Genomic DNA, 21,168 nt, shown 5'->3' on the forward strand with positions numbered 1-21,168 from the left:
TAGTTATAGTATTTATTATTATATTATAAAGAAAATAATATCTTAAGCCTTATTATATTAAAAGATAGTACTTATAATTACTATTATCTCTAGGTAATATTTAAAAAAAATATTAAAATAAAAATAAATTATATTTAAACTAGCTTCTGACCTGACTTCTAGGCTTGCTTCCATTACATGTTTTAGCTCGTCTTCCAGGCTGTAAATAAAACTCTAGCTTGTAAGTCTGTCAGATATGTTATTATTGCTAGCAAGGCATCATTCTTCAGAGTACCTGTCCTTGATAGACGGGAACAGGGCAATGCCGGCCCGGCAACTAACGTAATCGGTTGCCCCTCAGGAGTAACCTTGGGTCTCGGTGGAGAAGAATATACTGGGGTCCGGACCTCACTGACTTCCGAAATCGCAGATCTTGAGTTTGGTGTTTTCTCTTTCCCCAGACGGGATCTTATTATTTCCCGAGAACTGGGGTTTTTGTTACGGCAATACGAAAGTGTGGGGAGGAGACCCCGCATTCCTGCAAATGGTGTCTGAGGCGCCATTCCAGGGAACATGGTGGTGTCCCTAGGCCTAGCTATAAGAACACAACAGAACTGGAAATATGTCCTCTGGTATATGTCAAGAATAATACATCACTATTATGAAACAGTTTGAACAACAGCTACTTACCGTAAATATGATGTTTACTGACTTTTCCTTGTGGATTTTGCTCCCTTGCTTCGGCATTGCCTATCTTCTGTTTAACGTCATCTACAATCTCTTCTTCCACCCACTCGCCAAACTACCAGGCCCGTTTCTGGCCAAACTCACTAAGTTCTGGCTGTTCTCTGAAGAACTTGGTGGAGATGCTGCGAACACGTTGGCAAGGCTACATAAGAAGCATGGTACGACTGAAGTGCTGCTGTTCGTTGTCTTTCGTGCTGATACCTTCTAGGACAGTTAGTTCGAGTATCGCCAAACGAAGTCGCAATAAACAACAGAGATGTTTTCACGACTATCAACCGCCAGGGAACCAAGTTCTACAAGGAGAAAACCTTCTATGACGGCTTTAGTGGGAAACATGGGAATCTTTTCACCTATCAAGACCCCGAATCTCATTCTCGAAGGAAGAGACTCATGTCACCGTCGTTCTCTCAAGCCTCCTTCGCAGCTCACCAGGTGCTTATATACGAATGCATGAAGCCGCTCCTAAACGAAATCACCGAAAACATTCGATCTCAACAGCCAACCGCAATCTTCCCTGCAATTCGTAAATTCGCCCTTGATTCGATTTGTGCTTTCTCTTTTGGGATTAACATAGGCAATCCGTCACACATTGATGATGAAACGAGAAGACGGATCTTTGAAGCTTTGGACAACTCGCCTCGGGAACTACTTGTAGTAAGATTTGTGCACCATTACGTCGCAAAGTTCGAGCTAATGCTTTCTACAGTTCCAGCATTTCGCTTCTCTCAAAACGGCTGCTGGTGTAGTTGCCAAACTTTTCCCTAAGATGGCACCAGATGCTGTTATACTCTTACAGACGGTAGGTCACACCTTGATTGCACAAATACGCATACTCACAATATCGATGCCAATAGATCGGTATGGAGAGATTAATAGCTTCCCGCAAAGCAACGGACTTGGACCAACCAGGTCTTTTCTCAAACATGCAGGAGCTGCTTGACTCAAAAGAGCAAAAGCTAAGTGATGAAGAACTTATTGCGGAAAGTAGCACACTCTTCTTTGCTGGTAAGATGTTTTTGACTCTATGCCAATACAAGCTAACAAGTCATAGGCACGGACACAACTGCAAGCACTGTTGCTATCGGGCTATGGCACTTGCTGCACAAACCTGACCTATACGCCCGCCTGCGAGCCGAGTTAAAGACGATTATGCCGGAGAAGGATTCCCAGCCGAGCTTGAAAGAGCTCGAAAACCTGCCATTACTCAATGCTTGCATAAAGGAAGGACTACGGATAACCTGTCCGCCACGAGGGCGACTGCCACGAGTGGTTCCTCCAGAAGGCTTGCAATGCGATGGTGTATTCATCCCACCTGGGGTAAGTGTGGCTATGCTTCCTGAGAAAACCATTTAACACGAACAGACAATCGTTACGAGCCCGATATCCTACTTAGTTTTTGACGAAAAAGTCTTCCCCCAACCCCTGGAATATCAGCCTGACCGGTGGCTACAAGACAATGCCAAAGAGCTGGAGTCATACTTGTATCCTTTTTCGAGAGGCACGCGCTCGTGCATCGGCCAGACGTAAGATTCGAGGTCTGCAGCTTATGAGCATATCACTGACTGCAGTTAGACTATCCATCGCAGAGCAGCGTATCTGTATCTCTCAATTTGTGCGCAGATTTTCTCCCGCCGAGTGGGGAAAGTTCAGAGAAGTAAACCTCAAAGAGTATATCAACATTGTAATCATGGATGACCTAGCCATCAAGCTAGTCGAGGCAGAGTGAATACAAGCCATGATGAGCAACAAGGTGCTATACTTGCTCGATTTTGTAGCGCCTTGGACACGCAACATACAGGGCATTTCTGCGCAGCTGGGGTTGAACGAGAAGAGCCGAGTGCCTGGGGATATTGAGAACTTCTTGCAGCGTCCGGGAATGTATAGTCACAATCGCGAAAGCTATCCTAGTATTCTTGCTTCAGATTCATAGCCATAGAAAGAGATATGTTCGCCGGAGTCTTCGCAGTCACAGAGTACGGTGCCGTGAAAGGACATACCGATAACAGGCCGAAGGCTCTTTCGCTTGGATATTGCATAGACCTAATGAAGATTATCAGCTCGACACAGGCATAAAATCCATAGAATGCACTACAGTCAGGTCTTGCAAGGATGCTCAACCACTTGAACCTTTGAGACCTTGTAAAATATCAGCCTGAGTACAGGGAAGGTTTCAGTGCCTATAAAATACTAACGAGCTGTCGCTAGTAGAGTGATGAACAGATTTATATATGAAACTTATCAAACGATGTTGCTTAACATCGTGCCGGGATATTTAGCGGCGCTTCAGTTGCCAGGAAGCAGAGACGGCACTTTGCCTCTTCTTCTATGCCGCGATATGCCGTCTCCCATACGTCTTACTACTCGTGGCGGCGCCTTGGTGCTTCTGAGATCCTCCCCTCCAAAGAGCGCACGACCAGCTGACCGAAATAAAAGTGTTCATTTCAACACGGTTGGGCATTTACCCACCACCATAGCACTTCTACTATCACTATTTAGTGGCATCTCTCGGCAGCATTTCTATAGCTCAGAATGGTAATGCGAGTGGAATCCATTTACTATTTCAACGTTTCTCTAAGGTACAGGTTATAAGGGCTGAGGCAACCAAAGGGTCGACACTATTTCAATCTGAACAACCTCAGAATTGAATGCTTTGCATCTCTGATATCCAGCGACAACTTCATATACCATGCTACACATCGGCCAAAAAAGGTATTCGTGTCAAACGGCTGCGAAAGGTTAGCATATCTTACCGGGAAAAAAGAGCCATTCGCACTTACAACTGGCTTTGTTCCTCCACTTGTTTCGACCCAGTAAAAGGTTCTTGGGATCATCTCCCTCTCATACTCCTCACAGGCAGCCGCGACCACTTCGGTCTCAAGTGCTCCGTCGGTTGTCATAGCCTTGTCAAGGCGCTGGATCAGAGGCGAGATCACTGTAGTGTCAAGCATGGCTTGGTTGCCACCCATGCCTCTGTTGGGCAACATGACGTGCATGGCGTCACCCATCAACCATACTCGCGGATGGCCGAGATTAGGATTGGCCGCTGTTCGAACCTTGGAGCGCCAGTTGAGAGCCGGCCGTTTGGTCGCGCGAGGTTCGAAAACGTAGACCTGTTCTGACTTGATAACCTTTATGACTTGGCGGCTGGGATGACTGTTAGCCTGTGCCTCTGCATCTCGTAGGGGTGTTAGGGGCGCATACAAAGCATCGTCCCAATCACTTAGAGATTCTTCTAGGAATTTCCAGGTGGCATCTTTGTTCCAACTCTTGATGTCTTCTGGACAATCGTCTTTCTGCATTTGTAACGAGAAGGTGAAAGTGGCCAAATCTTCGTCGTAGTCAGAAGTTCCTGTAGACGATCCTTCGTCTCCTTTTGCACCGTCTTTCTGCTGTCGGCTCGGAATATATGCTGTCGTGGAATATTACCAACCCAGAGTCTAGTCAGAGGCGATAGATGTGTGGCTTACCAACGCAAAAGTAAGTCTTCCTGTGTGAGAAAACCAGCATCGGTGAATGTCGAGCAGCCGCAGGCAGCGCTGCCAGCTTGTCCTTTGACAAATGTGTCTTTGTGATGAAGTTTATGACGGGGATGTCTTGGATATTATTCAGGCCGAGATGTTTATTGACCTATTCTGCTGTCAGCATTAAGTGGACACAAGTGTGACGGTCTTGCCCCCGTACGTACTTTAGAGTGGCTTCCGTCCGCCCCAATCAATAGATCGCAATCTGCTGAAGTGCCATCATCGAAGGACACGCGTACTCTTTCCCTTCCTTTGTCTGAAATAATGTCATAGCCGGAGAAGCCTTTGCCGAAGTGCACGACGCCACTCTCCACCGGCTTTTCTATTATAATATCACGCAGCACTACCCTGTCCATTGGCGCGGAGCCGTGATACTGCTCGCTAATGCGCCCCATTTCCAAGAGTGGCTTCAGTTTGTGATTGTACCAGACAGGGGTAGTTTCCTCGTTGGCGTCGAAATGCCCTAGGCTCGCTCGGATTCTCTGGTTTTGTTCTGGGGTGAGATTGAGATCAAAGGCGTCCATGGAAGGCTGGGCGACGCGAATCTGGTAGCCGTCTCGTTTTGCATCGGCCGCCATCCTCTCGTACACGTCTACCTTGACACCAGCATGCAGAAGGCCACTCGCAAGCAACGGCCCTGAAAGACCGCAGCCCACAATGATGACATTGAATTGCGGCATAACTAACTACTGAGGTTGCGAATTGTGGAACAAAGGTAGAAAAAGTTAACAAATGATGATATGACAGAACTTCAGTTTCGGCAATGCACTGTAAGTAATAAGAGAAGCGATAGGCCACATAGAAATAGCAATTAGTAACTATGTCATGCACTTGCTCTCGTATCAACGGCTAAGCAAAAGGAGTTCAGATTTCGCACTAGTTATCGGGAGCGAAAACAAGGGTAAAGCCTGAAGGGCTGGTTATGCTAGGGACCCCGGAATCTGCACCCCGCAGCCGGCACTCCACTCCGGAAGTAAAAAGAAGCCGGGTAGCTAAGTTTACGCAGCCGTGACTCAATCACTGATGCTTCCGATGGCACACCGCAAACTGCACCCTGTAGCCGGCACACTCCATTTCGGAAGTGAAAGTACCTCTAGACCATCAAAACCGGCCCGCACACTGAGCACTATATCATTTTCATTTGATCCCGGACTGGGGACTAGGGCTCTGAACCCCGCGATAATAGAGTCATCATACATGATGTTATCCCGAGCTGTGATTGAGGTTTCGCTGTGCATCTGAGGCAAAGACATGTTGCTCTTAATTAATTCTTTTAATCACACATGGTCAGCATTTGTCAATTCTTCCCTTCTCGCTCCCTATCTCAAGGTACCATAAAAAGGATTATATCACTAAATAGAACTATCTATTCATTGCGCCTCAGCGCATTGCCCATCACAGTCACTGAGGCCATGGTAGATACGTTGCCTCTAAAAATGTCTCCGTGAAAGGAAGGGCACAATGCCATCTGAGTGAGAAGCATCTTACCACCCATCACTCTTCCACCTTCTCGCTTATCGGAAGTTTCCTTCTCCGTTGCAGCGAGACAGGGGCGGGTTACTACCAGGCTTAGCACAAGCAGAGATAGCACCTTCAATCCAGGTGATGCCGTTGTAGCTTCCCTCGCCACGGCTGTCAGCATACCAAGTACCAATCTCAGTGGCAGATCCGATGCAGCCACGGAACTGACGACCGGATCGGCGAGTTGTCAGAGGCTTGGTGATCATGACACCGCACTGACCGTCCTTGATAGTAGCCTTGGTGATGACGGAGGTCTGCGTGGTCCAGGTGCGGCTGTAGTCGATACCAAGAGACCCTGCCAGCTTGTCCTTGACGAAGGTGAGATCGACTCCAGCGCTGCCTCCAACAGTGTTGGCGACACTGTAGCCTGAAGACACACTGATGTCCATGTCTCCGACGGCACAGACAACAGGCGACATCTGCACGTCCCAGTCAACAAACGTCTCGGTCTTGTCGGTGGTGATGTAGAAGGTGCCGTCACAATCATCTCGCTTTCCAAGCTGGCCTTTTGAGACTTTGGGGTACTTGGGCTTGGGAAGGTTGGTGCTATTGTCAGAAATCCAAGAGGGGTCCAGCTTGGGAGCACCGATCTTGATCCCTTCGGCCTTGAGTTTGGCAAAGTAGGCCTCCTCCTTGACGACGTAGGCTGGCAGGTTTTCAGCATATTTTTTCGAAGGCATTTGCAAAATGGCAACTTACAAACACCCTTTACAGGAACGATGACATCGCTGGGTTGAATCTGGTAGTTGGGAGTCCACTTGGTAGCTCCTGGGAAGGGGGCATCTTCTACCGGAATGGCTCCAGCGGCTGAAATGAGTAAGGCGTAGACGAGACTGAGATGATGCATCTTGTAAAGATTATCGGACTGAGTTTGATGAGGGAGAATGTGATTGAATGAGTTGCTGTATTTGCTTTACTCTTGGCCAAGTCGGAGACAGCCAAGTATTTATGCTCGATCGAGAGAGTCAAACTCAATAACCAAATGTCGGGTCTTATTCCAACGCGAGTACAGAGCATTAACTTCTAACTTTCATGTCGCCCAATTACGTCAAGTCTCACAGCCCTCCTATTACTGGTCAGAGAACGGATCCTGCAAGCTACGTCACTCCATACATTTGACAGTTCTTAAGCATGATGTCAATCCCTATTTCAATAAACTTTAATCTGGGGTAGCTAATTAACGCACTTTCCTATTTTGAAGCGAATCGTGTAGTTCATAAGTGGAGAATCGTCTCATGTTCCCCAGGGCTGTCGATGATCAAGTCACTATTCCAGTTAGTTCATTGGTGGGGCAACCCAACTACCAGTTTCAGCTGCTCGTATAGAGAAAGACGTTGGATTCTTCGACACTGGGTTCTTGAATCATGGCATGAAACTATTGCAATCGTGTTACCTGATAGGCGGGAATATTATACCAAAGTCAACTGCCGATGTACGGCTTCACCGATGATCGATTTACGAATATCCTGTTTGGGATCAAAGTGTTGTCGTGTAAGTCTTTGTGTTATTATGGCAACTATTCTCGGACCGGCAGGAAGCAAGAAGTTCATCAAATGAAGGAGAGAGACAAACTGTATAAAGACTCAAGTTCAAGTACCGAAGAAATGAGACCAGCCAACCCAACTTCCTCAGCTTACCATTCCTCTTATTTTCTCATCATCATGCAACTTTCTCTATTCACAGTGGCCATCATGGCCATCAGCGGGTTCGTCATGTTCTACGCCGCCCCCCAACGTCTTCTTCCAGAGAATCTAACACCTTCGATAGTGCTCATGCTGCTACCCACAAAGCCGCTGCATGTGTATCCAACAGGATGTCATCTCCCGTTGGCGGAACTCCATTCAGCCCAAGCTACAACTGGCAGACCACCTATGAAGTTCTTGCCGATGCTACAAAGTGCGCTTGCGATATGTACAATCATCGAAGCACAGGTGATCAGTGGTGGGATACATGCACCGATTGTACTTTTGTGAGCTCTAGATCAAGTCCTCTAAGCTTATTTGCTGTTTTTGCTAATTTTCTTGCTAGGATGGGACAATATGTAACTCAGCAGAAGGTCACATCGGTGGCGATGAGGTAAGATTAGAAAGATTGAGATAGAACTGAAGATACTAATCAGTCCATAGTTTACTTATTACTGTGAAGAGAAGTGTGGCGCTCAGGGTGCTGAGGCGGACTGATAGTTTCCAAATGCTTGTGATATTTGCTATACTAAATCACGTTAATCTAAGGAGCTGAGATAAGATATCTATGTGTCTAAACAGTGTGTTGGCTCAGTTGACCGGGTCCGTCATATGAGTCGTGCCATGTTGGTCAAGTCGCCCAGTTCAGTATTAATCAATTACATCACCATTGCTCTAGGTTGCGGACCGCGGTATTTTGAAAGTTGGCTGGTTTAGGACACAGAGACTTTTGATAGAACTTGAGATTTAACTAGTTTACGATTTTGGCTACAATAATCCTGTACAGTGTCATTTAAGAAAAGGGTCATAGAAACCTCTATAGTACAAAGGCTACTAGCTCTTGATCAAATCTGCTGGACACTTGGGACAGTGCCGCTTGATGCTAAAGACTCATCACTAGACGCGCAATCGTTATAACCTTTACCGCTGCTGGGCGTCTAGAAGGTTGTCCGGTCATATTTGACAGACGGAATATTCGCCTGTTTACGGAAAGAAAGATCAGGGTTACTTATCCAGGGGCGACCGAAGATAATAGACAGCTCTTAGTCTTTATCAGTCACATCGACTGCCTTTTGAGCAGACTCGCCATTAAATCCGCCTCGAAACACAACGAGGGCATCCTCTCCCCAGACATGAACAGTGAAAGATACATCGTTATCCCCGACTTAGCCATCGTCGTCATTCACTTGAATACGCGCATCGATCGGGCCAAGAAAGCCAATCTTGAGGGCGCCGAGTTGCTGGACAATGTAGGTGAAGGTCGGGATAAGGTCGTTCATACCCATACCTATGGACTCGCTCTATTGGCACTAGCGTATGGCGACCTCACTAGATCAGACCTCCTGCACGATTGCATTAACAAGCTCAAGAGGGAGACTAGAGCGGTTTTCGATGCTGTCGCCCCAACGGTCCGTCACCTTGTCGGTAGAGCCCTGAAGAAATTGATCAGATAAGTTTCCACTAGTGCCTTGAATCTCAATCGAACACCACCTGAATAGCATTTCTGGTAGTAGTTATCCTCAATTACTGCGGAATCTCCTTTTCAGACATTTTCTTGAGACAGTAGAAGATTCGATGAGCTTGCAATGAGGTTGGGGTCCATAATGTGACACCTGAGGATGCGACTGACTCAAATCTGACACCCCACCAATGGCAATGCAAACCGCAAGAAATATGCAGAGAATGTACACCCTATCTTAAAAAACACACACTTTTTTAATTCAGGAATTAAAAAGGACTTTACACAAATGTGCAATGTTGGAGCATATAAATAAACAAGGCGCAGGCCACTGAATGGCGTAACTTGTTTATTTTGTTCTTGATTCTGCAAGACTAACGCTTTTGACACGCGACTCTCAATTCTCGACAAGACACGCACAAGCTTAATGAGCATTCTATTGAGCGTTAAAACAATGGATACGAATGACTTTGACTTGTTCAAGTCGTCAAAATCTAAAGGAAATTCCTTTTTTAGTCAGTTGGTTCATTAATTTTGCTGTACTCTGGAGCTTTTCACTCACCAAAACCCATATATTAGTGACTCCAGCAAATCCCGAACCTGAGGTTATCCAGCACAGATCTATGACGCCTGATCCTCCTAAGTTGGGCTCTAGCTCTGACCAGTGGCGACTGCAGCTTCTTCTGAATGAACAAGCGACTGTCAATCCCCAGCAATTGATGTTGTCTGGAGAGGTTCCGCATATCGACGTGTCGCATGAGACAGGGATCCAAGTCTCTCAAATTCCAAGCATTTCTTCGTCGGAAGCACACTCGCTCCCCACCGTGCTTGCCCGGAACGCACCCGCAGCTCAATCATTTACATCGCGTCTGGCTGTTGGCCAGGATGGAGATGTTCTTAGTAATTCTGGCTGGAGCCCCAATGACCACTCAGGCGGCCGGGGATCCAATCAAAGGTCATCACCATGGTCGAAGTCGTTCTTGGCCTGCCCTTACTACATACGGGATCCTATCCGCCATTTCGGGTGTATCAATTTGAAGCTTGATACTTACGGACGCGTCAAACAACACTTGAAGAGAAGTCATTTGAATTTCGATGCCAACAAGATGGAGGGTATTATATGCGAAAGCTGCGGAGTGGTCTCCCCAGACGAACCATCCAGCGACATTCATCGGGTTTCTATCAAATGTGCGCCAGCGACCTCAGAAAATGAGCGTGGCGTATCACGCCAAGCATGGGAAAGACTTGAGAAACGCCTTAAAAGTGGTTCAACGGATGAGGAGAAGTGGCTTAATATGTGGTTTGTTCTGTTCCATCAACATCTCAACACGTCGATACCTATCAAGGACACTGTTATGAACAGGTTCTTCCAAATCATTCGCAACTTCTGCCAGGTTGATGGGTTTGGGGAGATTCTTTCGCGACTGATTCAGGAGATGCACGGAGTCGAACTTGGAAGCGAGACAAAGATATATGAATTGCTAATGAAGCTGCTTGACTTTATTCGAGATTCCATCCAACAGCTTTTCGATACCGAGGATGCAGCCGCAATTGGCTGAGCTTTATCTATATACCTGCAGGATAAATGCAACGATCTGGAGAGCTTCGGCATGCCTCGGCCAAGGGATGGATATACTTGAGTAGGAAGTTTATTAGTGAATTCCATAGGTATATAATACGCTTGGCCTATAGACCCTGCTACTTATAGCCATTAGGCTGGATGAACGATATTTCATAGCTTATTAATAGGCAGGCGTTACTTATGGGGCAGCCTGTATTGACGCCGGATATATCCCTTAAAATCCGGCAAGCTGCGTTGCAGCTCCCGTTTCTTGTAGCTAATTACAGCACCGCTCCTCTGGCCCTAGGTTAGTTAGGAAACAGCCCTGTCGGCACCGAATCGGCAAAACATTAACGTGGCAGTTAACATAAACTTTACTGTATAGGAGTACACAGTCAATGTCAGTATATAAATATCTGCACCTTGCCCAGGTATTTATGCTGTTTTTTAAGTCATTTAAGGACAACTTAGTTATTACGTTATAAAGATGACGAACCAGGAAGTGCCCAAGCCACCAAGACCTGATGCCTCAACGTTGAATAGACCAGTCGAGTCAGACAATTCACTACATTCAGGAGATACAGACCTATCACAGCCAAACCATCTCTTGGAAATTGAACCCTCGGTTAACAATCCAGAGCCTCCATATACAGTTTTCTCCTATTGGGAAAAGGTCGGCATTATAATCTTGGTATCATTCTTAGCGATGATATCTCCCTTGTCCAGTACAGTATTTCTCCCAGCAATTCCTTCCATCGCCAAGGATATGGACGTATCTATCTCTCTTGTAAACCTAACAGTTACAACATACTTGGTAAGATATATTTCACAAAGTCCTCCAATCTTTCCGTCTTATGACAGATCTTCCAAGGAATTACACCCTCGTTCATCGGAAACTTCTCAGACACTTATGGACGTAGACCAGCATACATGATTTGCTGTGCCATCTATCTCGCGGCCAACGTCGGTCTCGCCTTGCAGAATAGTTACGTCGCGCTAATTATTCTGCGGTGCCTCCAGAGTGCTGGAAGCAGTGCAACTATAGCACTCGGTAGTGCGACATCCGCTGATATGGTGACCCGAGCTGAGCGTGGGAAATATCTTGGCTACGCGTCTATGGGAGTCACCCTCGGCCCTGCCCTTGGACCTGTGATAGGTGGCCTTCTTGATCACTATCTTGGCTGGAGGTCTATCTTTTGGTTTCTCACCATCTTTTCAGCTGCACTCTTTCTCGTCATATTTATGTTTCTCCCAGAGACATGCCGAAACGTTGTTGGAAATGGAGGTATTACTCCACCATGGTGGAACATGTCACTTATGGGATATCTCAAGCAACGAAAGCGGGAACATGTCGAACTCTTAGCCCAACAACCCAGTCGCAAACGACCAAATCCATTCGCATCCCTAAAGATCCTCTTCGAAAAAGAAACCGGCCTTATTCTTGGATTCAGTGCTCTAATGTATGGTGGCTACTACATGGTGCTGTCAACGCTCTCAGCTCAGTTGACTTCACGGTTCAATTACTCGTCTGTCGTGGTCGGACTGTGCTATCTACCCATGGGAATCGGAAGCATATGCTATCGCTACACAGCTGGCCTCGTCATGGACTGGAACTTCCGACGACATGCCAAGAGGCACGGCATAGAAATTGTCAAAAACCAACAACAAGACCTCAAACTGCTTCCTATTGAGAGAATGAGAATCGAGATTTCCCTGCCATTTGTATACATGGCCTGCGCGATAATCATCATTTATGGTTGGGTTATGGACCAGAAACTGGCGCTTGCAGGAATCGAGGTTCCCTTATTCTTCCTCGCTTTGTTTATCTCTGGCGCGATGAATAACTTGAACACCCTCATTGTTGATCTCAACACGCGTTCTGCAGCGACAGCCGTGGCAGCGAATAATCTCGCCAGATGCTTGGTCGGAGCAGGTGCTGTGGCAGTTGCCGATCCCATGATAAACGAATGGAGCTTGGGTTGGACTTCGGTTTTTGTCTCGGGAGTGTGGGTAATCTTCAGCGTTCTTCTCTGGGTAGTTATGTGGAAAGGGCATAAATGGAGGATGGAAAAGCAGGAGGAACGGGATAATGATAGCTGCTAACGATTGCAAGTTTCTTGCCACTATCTAAGCATCAAAATTGGCTAGAAGTAGTTCAGTGCTGGGTGTAATGATTTAGAGCGCTATGTTCCAATGATCATAATATCTTTATGTAAACCGTATATGCTCCTTCATAACTCGATACTCCCCGCCGCCCGTCAAAGGCTCCCTCACATACTCCAGCCATAGATCATCACCGGTATGTCTCTTCACAACAACACTCAACACTCTCCGCTCTCTAGTAATTCCGTATGGCCAGACGAGCCGCTCTTTAGGCCAACCTTTAGCTAGTCCCTCTACAAGTTCCTTCTGCTCCGTCGCAGCAGTAATCCTGGTCAGCTTGGTAGGAATGTCTGAGCAATGGCTCCCGAGATCCCACAACACCGGCCACTGTTCTTTTTGATCTGTCAGAAAGCCCTCAACCCATTCGCTAGACTCTTCTCTCGAGACAACTTCATACTTGTCTGGGTAATCTTGCATGGGTCTTGTGCCACGTGGTATGTCAAGATCCTCCTCCTCAATCTCGATGACTTTTTTGGCCATGGCAATGGTATGCTTTATCATCGTGAGATTCTCTACACGATTTGTCTTTTCTCGCTCGTAAAGAAGTTCCAGGGCTCTCCTTCGAATAGCCGGCTGTCTACACTTGGCAGCTATCCAGTAAACCGGACCAGTAACCTCGCTTTCAAAGGTGAATGATGGGCCTTGCATGATCTCATTGTCGTACTTGATCGTGAAAGTTGCACAGTCAGCGGCAATGGAAAACTCGCATAAGCTGTTCCTATCGCAGACATAGTCTGACCCCGAGACCATTGAATCGAGAAACACTATCATGAGACAGTGTCTCTGTGTCAAAAGCTTTGCGGTTCTTGTATCTGGCGCGTCTAGATCACTGAACGCAAGGTACGCTTCAAATGCGTGACGCCAATTGGCCAGCTCATGGGCAATGTGTTTGTATCTTGACTGCAGTGCATCTCCCTCAGAATCTGAAATTTCACTGACACCATTTGAGCGATACGACTTGACATCATAGATAAGAGTGAATCCGATATCGACGAGGTAGTACAAGACACACCGTGCGTCAGCCAGAGAAGCGAACTTGAGCGGCGTCGTCGTCATCTGTAAAAGATGCGTCGGGAAGTCAACTCTATCATTGCCGACATATGCGAGCCGTAAGTATATCGGGGCCAGGTATTGTCGAATGATGTCGATTTCTGGCGTTTTCTGGTCCTTGATGTTTGCAAGAAGCCTTCGTCCCTGCAGAATGTGCATTTTGGCTGCGTTTTGATGCTCATCGCCTAGCATGAACTCAATGCAGACAAAGAGCAAGCACACGAGTAGAGGCTTCACCCTTGACTCTGTAGCTAGTGGCCATGACCGAACGGCGAGGATGGCTTTGTTGTACTCCAGGATGGCGGGTCTGTAATTTGGACAGTGGTCTTTTGTGTCTTTTGTCTTTTCAGCATACATTAAGCTGATCGCTGAGATGGCATGCCGTATCGCGGGATCAGTAGGTGCAAGTCGCAGCACCAAATCACCCCAGAAGTCGCTATCCACCGTGTCGCCAACTTGGTGAGAGACATGGCCTCGATAGTAGTCAAAAACATGAAAACTCAGCTCTGCCCCAAGATCATTACTGAGTGCACGCGTGATAGGTGTACGTTCTCGAGTGAGAAGTGTCTGCTGTGTCGCAGTGTCTGTATCCCCATAGCCATCGCATTTGCGACCAGTGCCAATGCATCGCTGACAGTCTGGCCTGGCCTCATCACATTTGATCTTGCGGATTCTGCGCAGATAGATCTAGATCAGCACGCGATGTGATGGGAGTGGATCTCATTAATCTCACCTGCATGTCATGCAACCAGTGCGAGGCTTGGGAAGTCCCTTGCGATGTCGTGGCTGAGAAGCCCGAAGTAAAAGTCGTGGTCGCTCTCTTGACATTAAATCAGCGGTTGAAGGATTTTCCTAAGCCCCTGTCCGTCAGTCAACTAGTGCCAACGAGGCGATTTGCATAGAGAAATCATTTGCCTGATAATTGCAGCGAGAAAATCACAAGCAATTGATGTACAGGAGGGCGCAAGACTTACAGTAGACGGTAATGGCACTTTGTTGGGCTTCGGAAAACGTTAAGCGGTGCTGACTCTGGGAACATGCAGTCAGACGTCAATTAGTACACTCGTCTGAAATGACCCCTGCGGAGTAATTTCGACTGTTTTCATGAGATCTTACGAAAACCATGCGCGCTGACAGTTAAGAGCAGGTTAATAATCGGATAAGCGCTCGGCGCTTTGGCTTCTCCTGTTGCTGATGTTGTATCAATGCGACGCTGGGGAAATTGATATCGGCTTGGTGCGTGTCTGCGAGTCATAGGACTTTTATGAAATTGTCGAGTCGAGTCAGGAACGAGGTAAAAATAGGTTGAACGAACTACTAGTCTTAATACAGCTAGAGGGAACTGCGAGGTACCGGGTAGGTGAGGATTTTTGAGTATCAACATATATAATATTGCAATTAAGAGCTGCCTTATATTTTAAGTAGCATATATAATATCACGAAAACATCTAGTCTTCTGATCAATTCATTGGCTCCAAAGCCCCCTTCCCACTTATTTTCACGTCCCCAATCTGTCTTACAATTGGCTCAGCAGATTTCCGACTCTTTGCGTCCACCCAATTCCCATGTATTTGAGCCTTGACATGCATAGGCAGCTGAATAATAGCAACCGGCTTTTCAAACTCTTTAGTATCAAGAACCACGAGCTCACTACGATTAGCAACACGCCTCTCGACCATGGCGATAATCCACCCATCACCCTCCGGGGCATCGGCAGTGCGGGGAATAAAGATGGGCTCCTGGACCAAAGAATCCTTGCCAGCGAAGAACCACTTCGTCTCACCTGAGTAGTGGCTGTGCATAGCCAGGCCGTTGAGCCCGTGGAAGATGTTGGTTCCGCCTTGAGAGGTCTCGGGGATGAACACGTTGAGGAATATGAATTCATGCTTGTGTGTCATGAAGCGTTCGTCCATCCTGGGGAACTCAGATGGGACGTCGACGATGATCTGAGGATCAACCATCTGAGTTCCTGAAGGTGCATTGAGGTCGATCTCCCAGCGGACATAATCTGCTTTTGCGTCTGGAGATGGTTGTCTTCCGTCCTCCGGTGGGAAGAATGGAAAGGCGTTGTCGTGAACACGTGATGACTCGAGATACAGCTTTCCATTGTCCTCCTCCCAGGCACCGCCTGTATGGATAGGCATGCAGTTCTTCCAATGATAGACTCGGTGTTCTCCCTGCTTCCATGAGGACGGGACCTTGGACGTCTTTCGACGGGGCACAACGATGAAGGTGGCGGGGAGGTCGTAGCTCCATGCCCAATGCTGCTTGCCAGCCTTCATCCGCTCGACCTTGGCTTCGAAGGGCCAAAGTAGGAGGACGATCCAGTTTGGGGTGATGACGCAATCGTGGATGAAGGCGCACCAGGGGGACTCAATCCATTGCTCATCGTGCTTGATGCCTTGTTCATCGAGGGCATAGATGACTATATCCTTGGTCCCTAAGCCCTTGGCTTCATAACCGAAGACCACGAGCTCTTTAGAATAGGGATCAACTTTGGGGTGAGCAGTGAAGGCCTTGGCTTTGATCTGGTCCCCAAATGGGTCGTAGCAGATAGTCTCAAGGGTATCAGGGTCCATCTCATAAGGGCACGCAACCTCCTTAAGAGCCAAGAGGCGATTGGCCCAAAACACCATGTTAGTGTTGGCCGTGGAGTCGACGGCCGCCCTCACACATGGATGGTGGGTATACGGATTGCGATAGAGGCCAAAGAGAGCCTTGCCAGCTTTTCTCTCAAGCTTATAGCGCTCAGTTTCCACGTACTTAATCCTCATGTCCACTCTACCGTTGTGGATCCTGAAGGCAGAGACGTGGCCGTCGCCGTCAATAGGGACATTGTTAGGGTCAGGAGGGACAAAAGGGTCGCACATGACTCTGTAGAAGGTGCCGTCGATAGCGGATGGAATCTCGCCCAGGACCACGAGATCACCAATCTCTCCCTCGAGACGGCAGGGGGAGTTGGAACCGGCGAGATCAAGAGCTTCGGGCCATTTGGACTTGAGGCCGTGGTGTTCCTCAGGTGGAGACATGTTGTAAGTAGTTGTAGTTAATTGTTGTGTTCTAGAGTTTGAACAAATTGGAGAAATTGATGATGAGACAAGCAACGACTTCGTCTCTCTTATGCAACCCTTTTTATAATGATGCGTACCTACTCACTTGATTCTTCCCATACCTTGAAAACCGCGAATGGCCCTGCATATCGGAACTCTACCGCCCCGAACAAATGCGTCCTGGCGTCGCGATAAATTCCACCTCCGCACACTAACTCGGCTAGGGCGAGTGGGGAGCGGAACAAGTCCACCGCCACATGCTCACCAAAAGCCAATAGAAACGATCCCATTGTCAATTCCCCCGCGTTTTCGACCCCACGATTAGCTTAGACAAGGCCAAATCGGGTTACGATCTGTGGCTGGCATTGTCTTCTCGGTAGTTGAGCCATGTCTCCTGCACCTGCAGGGGGGAAGAATGTGACAATCGAGCTGAGGTGTTTCTCGCCAAGATCTAAAGAAAAGTCGTGCTTCAGCGTAGACTTGTCACTGCTAGCAAGTTTGTTGTTGGTTCTCATATTGACCGTATCTCGGACAAGTCGGCTCTTGCGTATTCGTCCTATCTCTATGTATGCAAATGGATGCTGCTGTGTCACCGCCATTGGCCTCGGCATCTCTGGCCGTACCCCGCCGCTCAAGTATGTCCCTTGTTTTGCTCCCCTTCACAGCCGTGACAAAGATTTGCCAACCAGCTTTAGAGAATCCGGGACCTCCCTCTGTCTGCTCCTTCTGTCAACGGACCTTTACTCGCAGGTACATCCATCTCTCTCTCACTTAAAATACCGCCTCCAACTGTAACCTGGGTGATCTGCTGACTGACCCGACCAGCGATGCCCTCAAACGACACTGGGGCACGTGTAGGACACGTCTTGAGTCAGGGTCCGAGGTCCCCTCTTGTTCTGGTCGCCGGCAACGGGGCAAGAAGCGCAGAGCATGCGATCGCTGCATCCGGATGAAGAGGGCCTGTGATGGAAAACAGCCTTGCAGTACATGCAGTGTTAAAAGCTACGAATGCTCCTACAATGCAGCACACAATTCCAAGGCGTCACCCGTCTCACAAGATCAATCAACACAGGAGTTTCATCGAACACATGAGACGGATATGTCGGCGTATCTCGGCCCAGGAAATGATAGGATTTCTGGTACTGCGACGGATATCACCGACCCATCTCTTCAGTGGCTACGATGTCAAACGACGCCTTTTATGCCCGGCTTCCTCTTCGATATGTTCAATGATACCCAAGGAAGCATGATAAGTCTTGATTCATTTCCAAGTCAGGCCCCTGTGCCTCAAAGAACGACGCTGCCATTTTTGAAACGATTTACAGAGTCATCTGGCATCGCTGATGGCTTCGACTGCGGGACGCTGGCTCAGAGACGGCAACTCTATGATTCAATCGAGGATTCCCAGTGCCAGTTCTTGAAGAGCAAGACACGCGAGATTGCGACAATGATGAAGAGAACAATGAGCCGGACACAGCCATGCTCTAATATCGGCCTAGAATGGTCTCCAGTGATGGAGAAGGGATGTTTCGAATTCTTCTCCCCCGTCAACCTGCAGAGGTTCCTCCTCCTTTTCTGGTCAGGCTGGTATCCCAATAATCCCATCATCCACCGGCCAACCTTCAATCCCGAGTCAGAACCGCCGGGGCTGGTTGCATCCCTGGCTGTCCTGGGGGCGTGCATGTCACCAGAGCCGGGCGACTGTGTACGAGCGATGGCGTGGCTTCCCGCTGTTGAAGAAGCAGTCTTTAGCGATGGTATCTTATTCGATGATTCGGTTGTTGCTTCTTCGGATCTGATCGGTGATGAGCAGGTGGTATGGGATCGGATGAAGGCGCTGCAGGCTGCGTACTTTGTCTGCATTGCTCAAAATTGGGAGGGATCCAAGGATGGCAAACAGCGCATTCGAAAAGAACGATACAGCCACATCGTCTCGGTATGTCACTAGCACTGTGAAATTGATGAGTTTCTTTTCTGACATCCCCGACAGATAGCGAGATCCTTCGGCCTCTATAATTTAAGCCTTGGGTCACTAGATGCCACATCACCTACCAAACAGAAGTGGACAAAGTTTATTTTAATAGAAAGCATGATCCGGTGCGTTTGTTTACGAGAAGCACCTTAATTACCTGCTCTGATTAGATGAATAGGACAGCAACGTACATCTATCTTCTCGACTCGGCCTTTCTTCTCTTCTGGAGACTTCCTCCAAGAGTCATGTCTCTCGAGCTCAACACAGGGCTCGTGTGCCCTGAAGTCTGCTTCCAGGCAGCATCAGCAGCGGAATGCTTTCTGCATCTGTACACTGCGACGAAAGCAAGGCAAAACCAGTTCAGGTTAAGAGTCTCATCTTGTGTTAGGCTGTTGTGCTCTTCTCAACATGTTGACTTGGACCTATTCCGCAACCTCAGTTCCTTCAACATGTTTACTATTGTATCAGGTACCGCTAGATCTCAATCAGTCACTCGCAATCTGTAACTAACATCACCATAGCTCTATGCTGTTTAGTATTCCAGTACCAGACTACCCTGGTGGATGTGTCACAGATGTCCCCGGCTGCTACAGGGCTTAGTCGGTGGTTATGGTTATGGCGCCATGGCGATAACATCAAATCCAGCTCTACAGACTTTCCCAGTGGTGCCATTTGGGGCCGCATTGGCTTTATGCAGCACGCTGATGAGTACCATCATCTTGCCTGTGCCATGCTTGAGAGATGGAAACATGATGAGAGCCAGATCAGAGCGAACTTGGCCGTTTGGGCAACTCCTTTTGGACAGGTACAAGGCACCCCAAAGTATGATGACAGGGAAATGGTTCAGGTCAAGGCACTCATTCACGAGATGGAGAACATGTCGTACTAGTGGAGCATAACATGGTACCCAGAGTGTTATATTGCATAGATATGTCTCTTTGTAACGACTGTGTTCTTTGTAGCTCCAATAAACAGGACTATAAACGACGGAGTGAGTTTGAGCTTGATGATGCGCCCTCAATACCGGTGGAATGCATTCCTGTCCGACCCCGTTGAAACCAGCAGAGTGTTTAGGTCCAGCACTGTCCGGATCCAGGACCAGGCTGGCACTGCATGCGACCACCGCCGCAAGACCAGCAGCCATAGTCACCAGCGCACTGGCACTTTCCGGGCTGGCAGTCCGCATGGGGAGAGTAGCAGGGGAAGCAGCTGCAGCGAGCCTCAAGACCACGGAGGGCGAGGAGGGGCTGTGAAGCCCAGTGTCAGCACAGCTTTGAGATACTTGTGGAGATAGGGATTTTTTTACCTTATCGATGCCAGTATATACGTGACCACCGTCCTCAATGGTGACGGTGTCGGTGGCAGGAGTGGCTGTGACGCCAAGAGAGAGGAGGAGAGAGACGAAGAGAGTGGCCTTCATGATTGCTGCAGAATCTGTTGAGGTTGAATAGATGAGTGGATGAGTGAGGACGATGAGTTGTAAAGACTGCGAAAGACCTCGAGTTCTTATAGTCTTCAGGAGTCACGAGAAGGCAAGCCATTGACGCTTGCTTATGATTTATTCCCCAGATAGTGCTCATCTCACAATGTCCCGAGACAGTCCGTGCTGCACTTCGCCTCATGCAACTGAATCCTCTCAAAAGTCCTCGACCATAAGAAATTAGTCCATCATCATCATCATCATCACCATCATCATCATCATCTCGGGTTGACGCTCTACTCATTGGCTATCGCCTCACCGTGAGGTATTTCTCATCTAGGAAATGAGCGGCTACGCATACTAGGATACAAGTTTCACTAATTGACCAAACCGAACTAGTATCACTTCTGCTTACTATTTTGTGTAGTAATAGTTAGTGAACAAGTCACAGAAGCGAATTAGTTGACATTACGACAGTTGCATAAGGGAGGATCGTTGGGTTTACAAGGATCCTCCTCGTATAACATAGATGCTCAGGATTGCACGTGTGTGGCACGTCGCCCGATAGTCCGAGCGAGTGGAAATAAGAGTGCATGTGCCGCAAGCTCGGATTCCACTTGGGACTTCGGGACCGAGATGATACGCTCCATAATTGATCAACACGGAGGAGAATAGCCGCGAACCATGCTCTCCTTTTGGAATATTTGTGATTTCAATTGTGTAATTTTGACTGTAGATGGAAGTACTTGTGAGAGCTGGATATGTAAGTCAGGGTTAAGTCCGGTGTGCGAGTGCGAGAGCTAATGCAGTACGTGAGATTCCTACGATTGACGGTCCACTTTCCCCAGCTGCTTAGCTTTGAAGTTGCTTGTCTAATTGCTGACGGGGGAGCAGTTACTATTCTCCAGCGATCTAGGCAGTCTGACTTGTTACTCAAGAGTGGCAGAGCAATGCACGATCCTGCGCGTGAGTATCACAAGCACCAAGACCGTACAACTTCTGTCTTACTCGATACTTGTTATCCAGCATCTGTTTCAGAACCG

At 47.9% G+C, this 21,168-nt stretch overlaps 8 protein-coding genes across 8 annotated transcripts; 5 read left to right on the forward strand and 3 right to left on the reverse strand.

Moving 5' to 3' along the window:
* Positions 1-676: 676 nt before the first annotated feature.
* Positions 677-2,452, forward strand: FTJAE_7273 (cytochrome P450 monooxygenase; the record flags this gene model as incomplete). The annotated part of the gene is made up of 7 exons (XM_037353974.1): positions 677-884; positions 935-1,380; positions 1,433-1,525; positions 1,581-1,731; positions 1,778-2,043; positions 2,089-2,249; positions 2,299-2,452. 7 exons carry the CDS (start codon positions 677-679, stop codon positions 2,450-2,452), a joined length of 1,479 nt encoding a protein of 492 aa, XP_037205576.1.
* An 889-nt stretch (positions 2,453-3,341) lies between these two features.
* FTJAE_7274 (uncharacterized protein) lies at positions 3,342-4,927 on the reverse strand (the record flags this gene model as incomplete). The annotated part of the gene is made up of 4 exons (XM_037353975.1): positions 3,342-3,452; positions 3,504-4,135; positions 4,194-4,353; positions 4,412-4,927. The coding sequence occupies 4 exons, from the start codon at positions 4,925-4,927 to the stop codon at positions 3,342-3,344; spliced, it is 1,419 nt and encodes a 472-aa protein (XP_037205577.1).
* Positions 4,928-5,761: 834 nt separating this feature from the next.
* Positions 5,762-6,615, reverse strand: FTJAE_7275 (uncharacterized protein; the record flags this gene model as incomplete). Its single annotated transcript, XM_037353976.1, has 2 exons — positions 5,762-6,414; positions 6,468-6,615. The coding sequence occupies 2 exons, from the start codon at positions 6,613-6,615 to the stop codon at positions 5,762-5,764; spliced, it is 801 nt and encodes a 266-aa protein (XP_037205578.1).
* An 814-nt stretch (positions 6,616-7,429) lies between these two features.
* FTJAE_7276 (uncharacterized protein) lies at positions 7,430-7,948 on the forward strand (the record flags this gene model as incomplete). Its single annotated transcript, XM_037353977.1, has 4 exons — positions 7,430-7,473; positions 7,536-7,737; positions 7,797-7,844; positions 7,895-7,948. 4 exons carry the CDS (start codon positions 7,430-7,432, stop codon positions 7,946-7,948), a joined length of 348 nt encoding a protein of 115 aa, XP_037205579.1.
* A 635-nt stretch (positions 7,949-8,583) lies between these two features.
* On the forward strand, positions 8,584-10,468 carry FTJAE_7277 (uncharacterized protein; the record flags this gene model as incomplete). Its single annotated transcript, XM_037353978.1, has 2 exons — positions 8,584-8,875; positions 9,489-10,468. 2 exons carry the CDS (start codon positions 8,584-8,586, stop codon positions 10,466-10,468), a joined length of 1,272 nt encoding a protein of 423 aa, XP_037205580.1.
* A 932-nt stretch (positions 10,469-11,400) lies between these two features.
* On the forward strand, positions 11,401-12,573 carry FTJAE_7278 (dityrosine transporter; the record flags this gene model as incomplete). The annotated part of the gene is made up of 1 exon (XM_037353979.1): positions 11,401-12,573. The coding sequence occupies one exon, from the start codon at positions 11,401-11,403 to the stop codon at positions 12,571-12,573; it is 1,173 nt and encodes a 390-aa protein (XP_037205581.1).
* Positions 12,574-17,560: 4,987 nt separating this feature from the next.
* On the forward strand, positions 17,561-19,594 carry FTJAE_7280 (uncharacterized protein; the record flags this gene model as incomplete). Its single annotated transcript, XM_037353981.1, has 5 exons — positions 17,561-17,585; positions 17,759-18,669; positions 18,724-18,830; positions 18,884-19,173; positions 19,227-19,594. 5 exons carry the CDS (start codon positions 17,561-17,563, stop codon positions 19,592-19,594), a joined length of 1,701 nt encoding a protein of 566 aa, XP_037205582.1.
* Positions 19,595-19,775: 181 nt separating this feature from the next.
* Positions 19,776-20,125, reverse strand: FTJAE_7281 (uncharacterized protein; the record flags this gene model as incomplete). The annotated part of the gene is made up of 2 exons (XM_037353982.1): positions 19,776-19,952; positions 20,012-20,125. 2 exons carry the CDS (start codon positions 20,123-20,125, stop codon positions 19,776-19,778), a joined length of 291 nt encoding a protein of 96 aa, XP_037205583.1.
* Between the last annotated feature and the right edge of the window lie 1,043 nt (positions 20,126-21,168).

This window comes from Fusarium tjaetaba (assembly GCF_013396195.1).
Source record: "Fusarium tjaetaba strain NRRL 66243 chromosome Unknown NRRL66243_c0000146, whole genome shotgun sequence".
NCBI classification, from domain to species: domain Eukaryota; kingdom Fungi; phylum Ascomycota; class Sordariomycetes; order Hypocreales; family Nectriaceae; genus Fusarium; species Fusarium tjaetaba.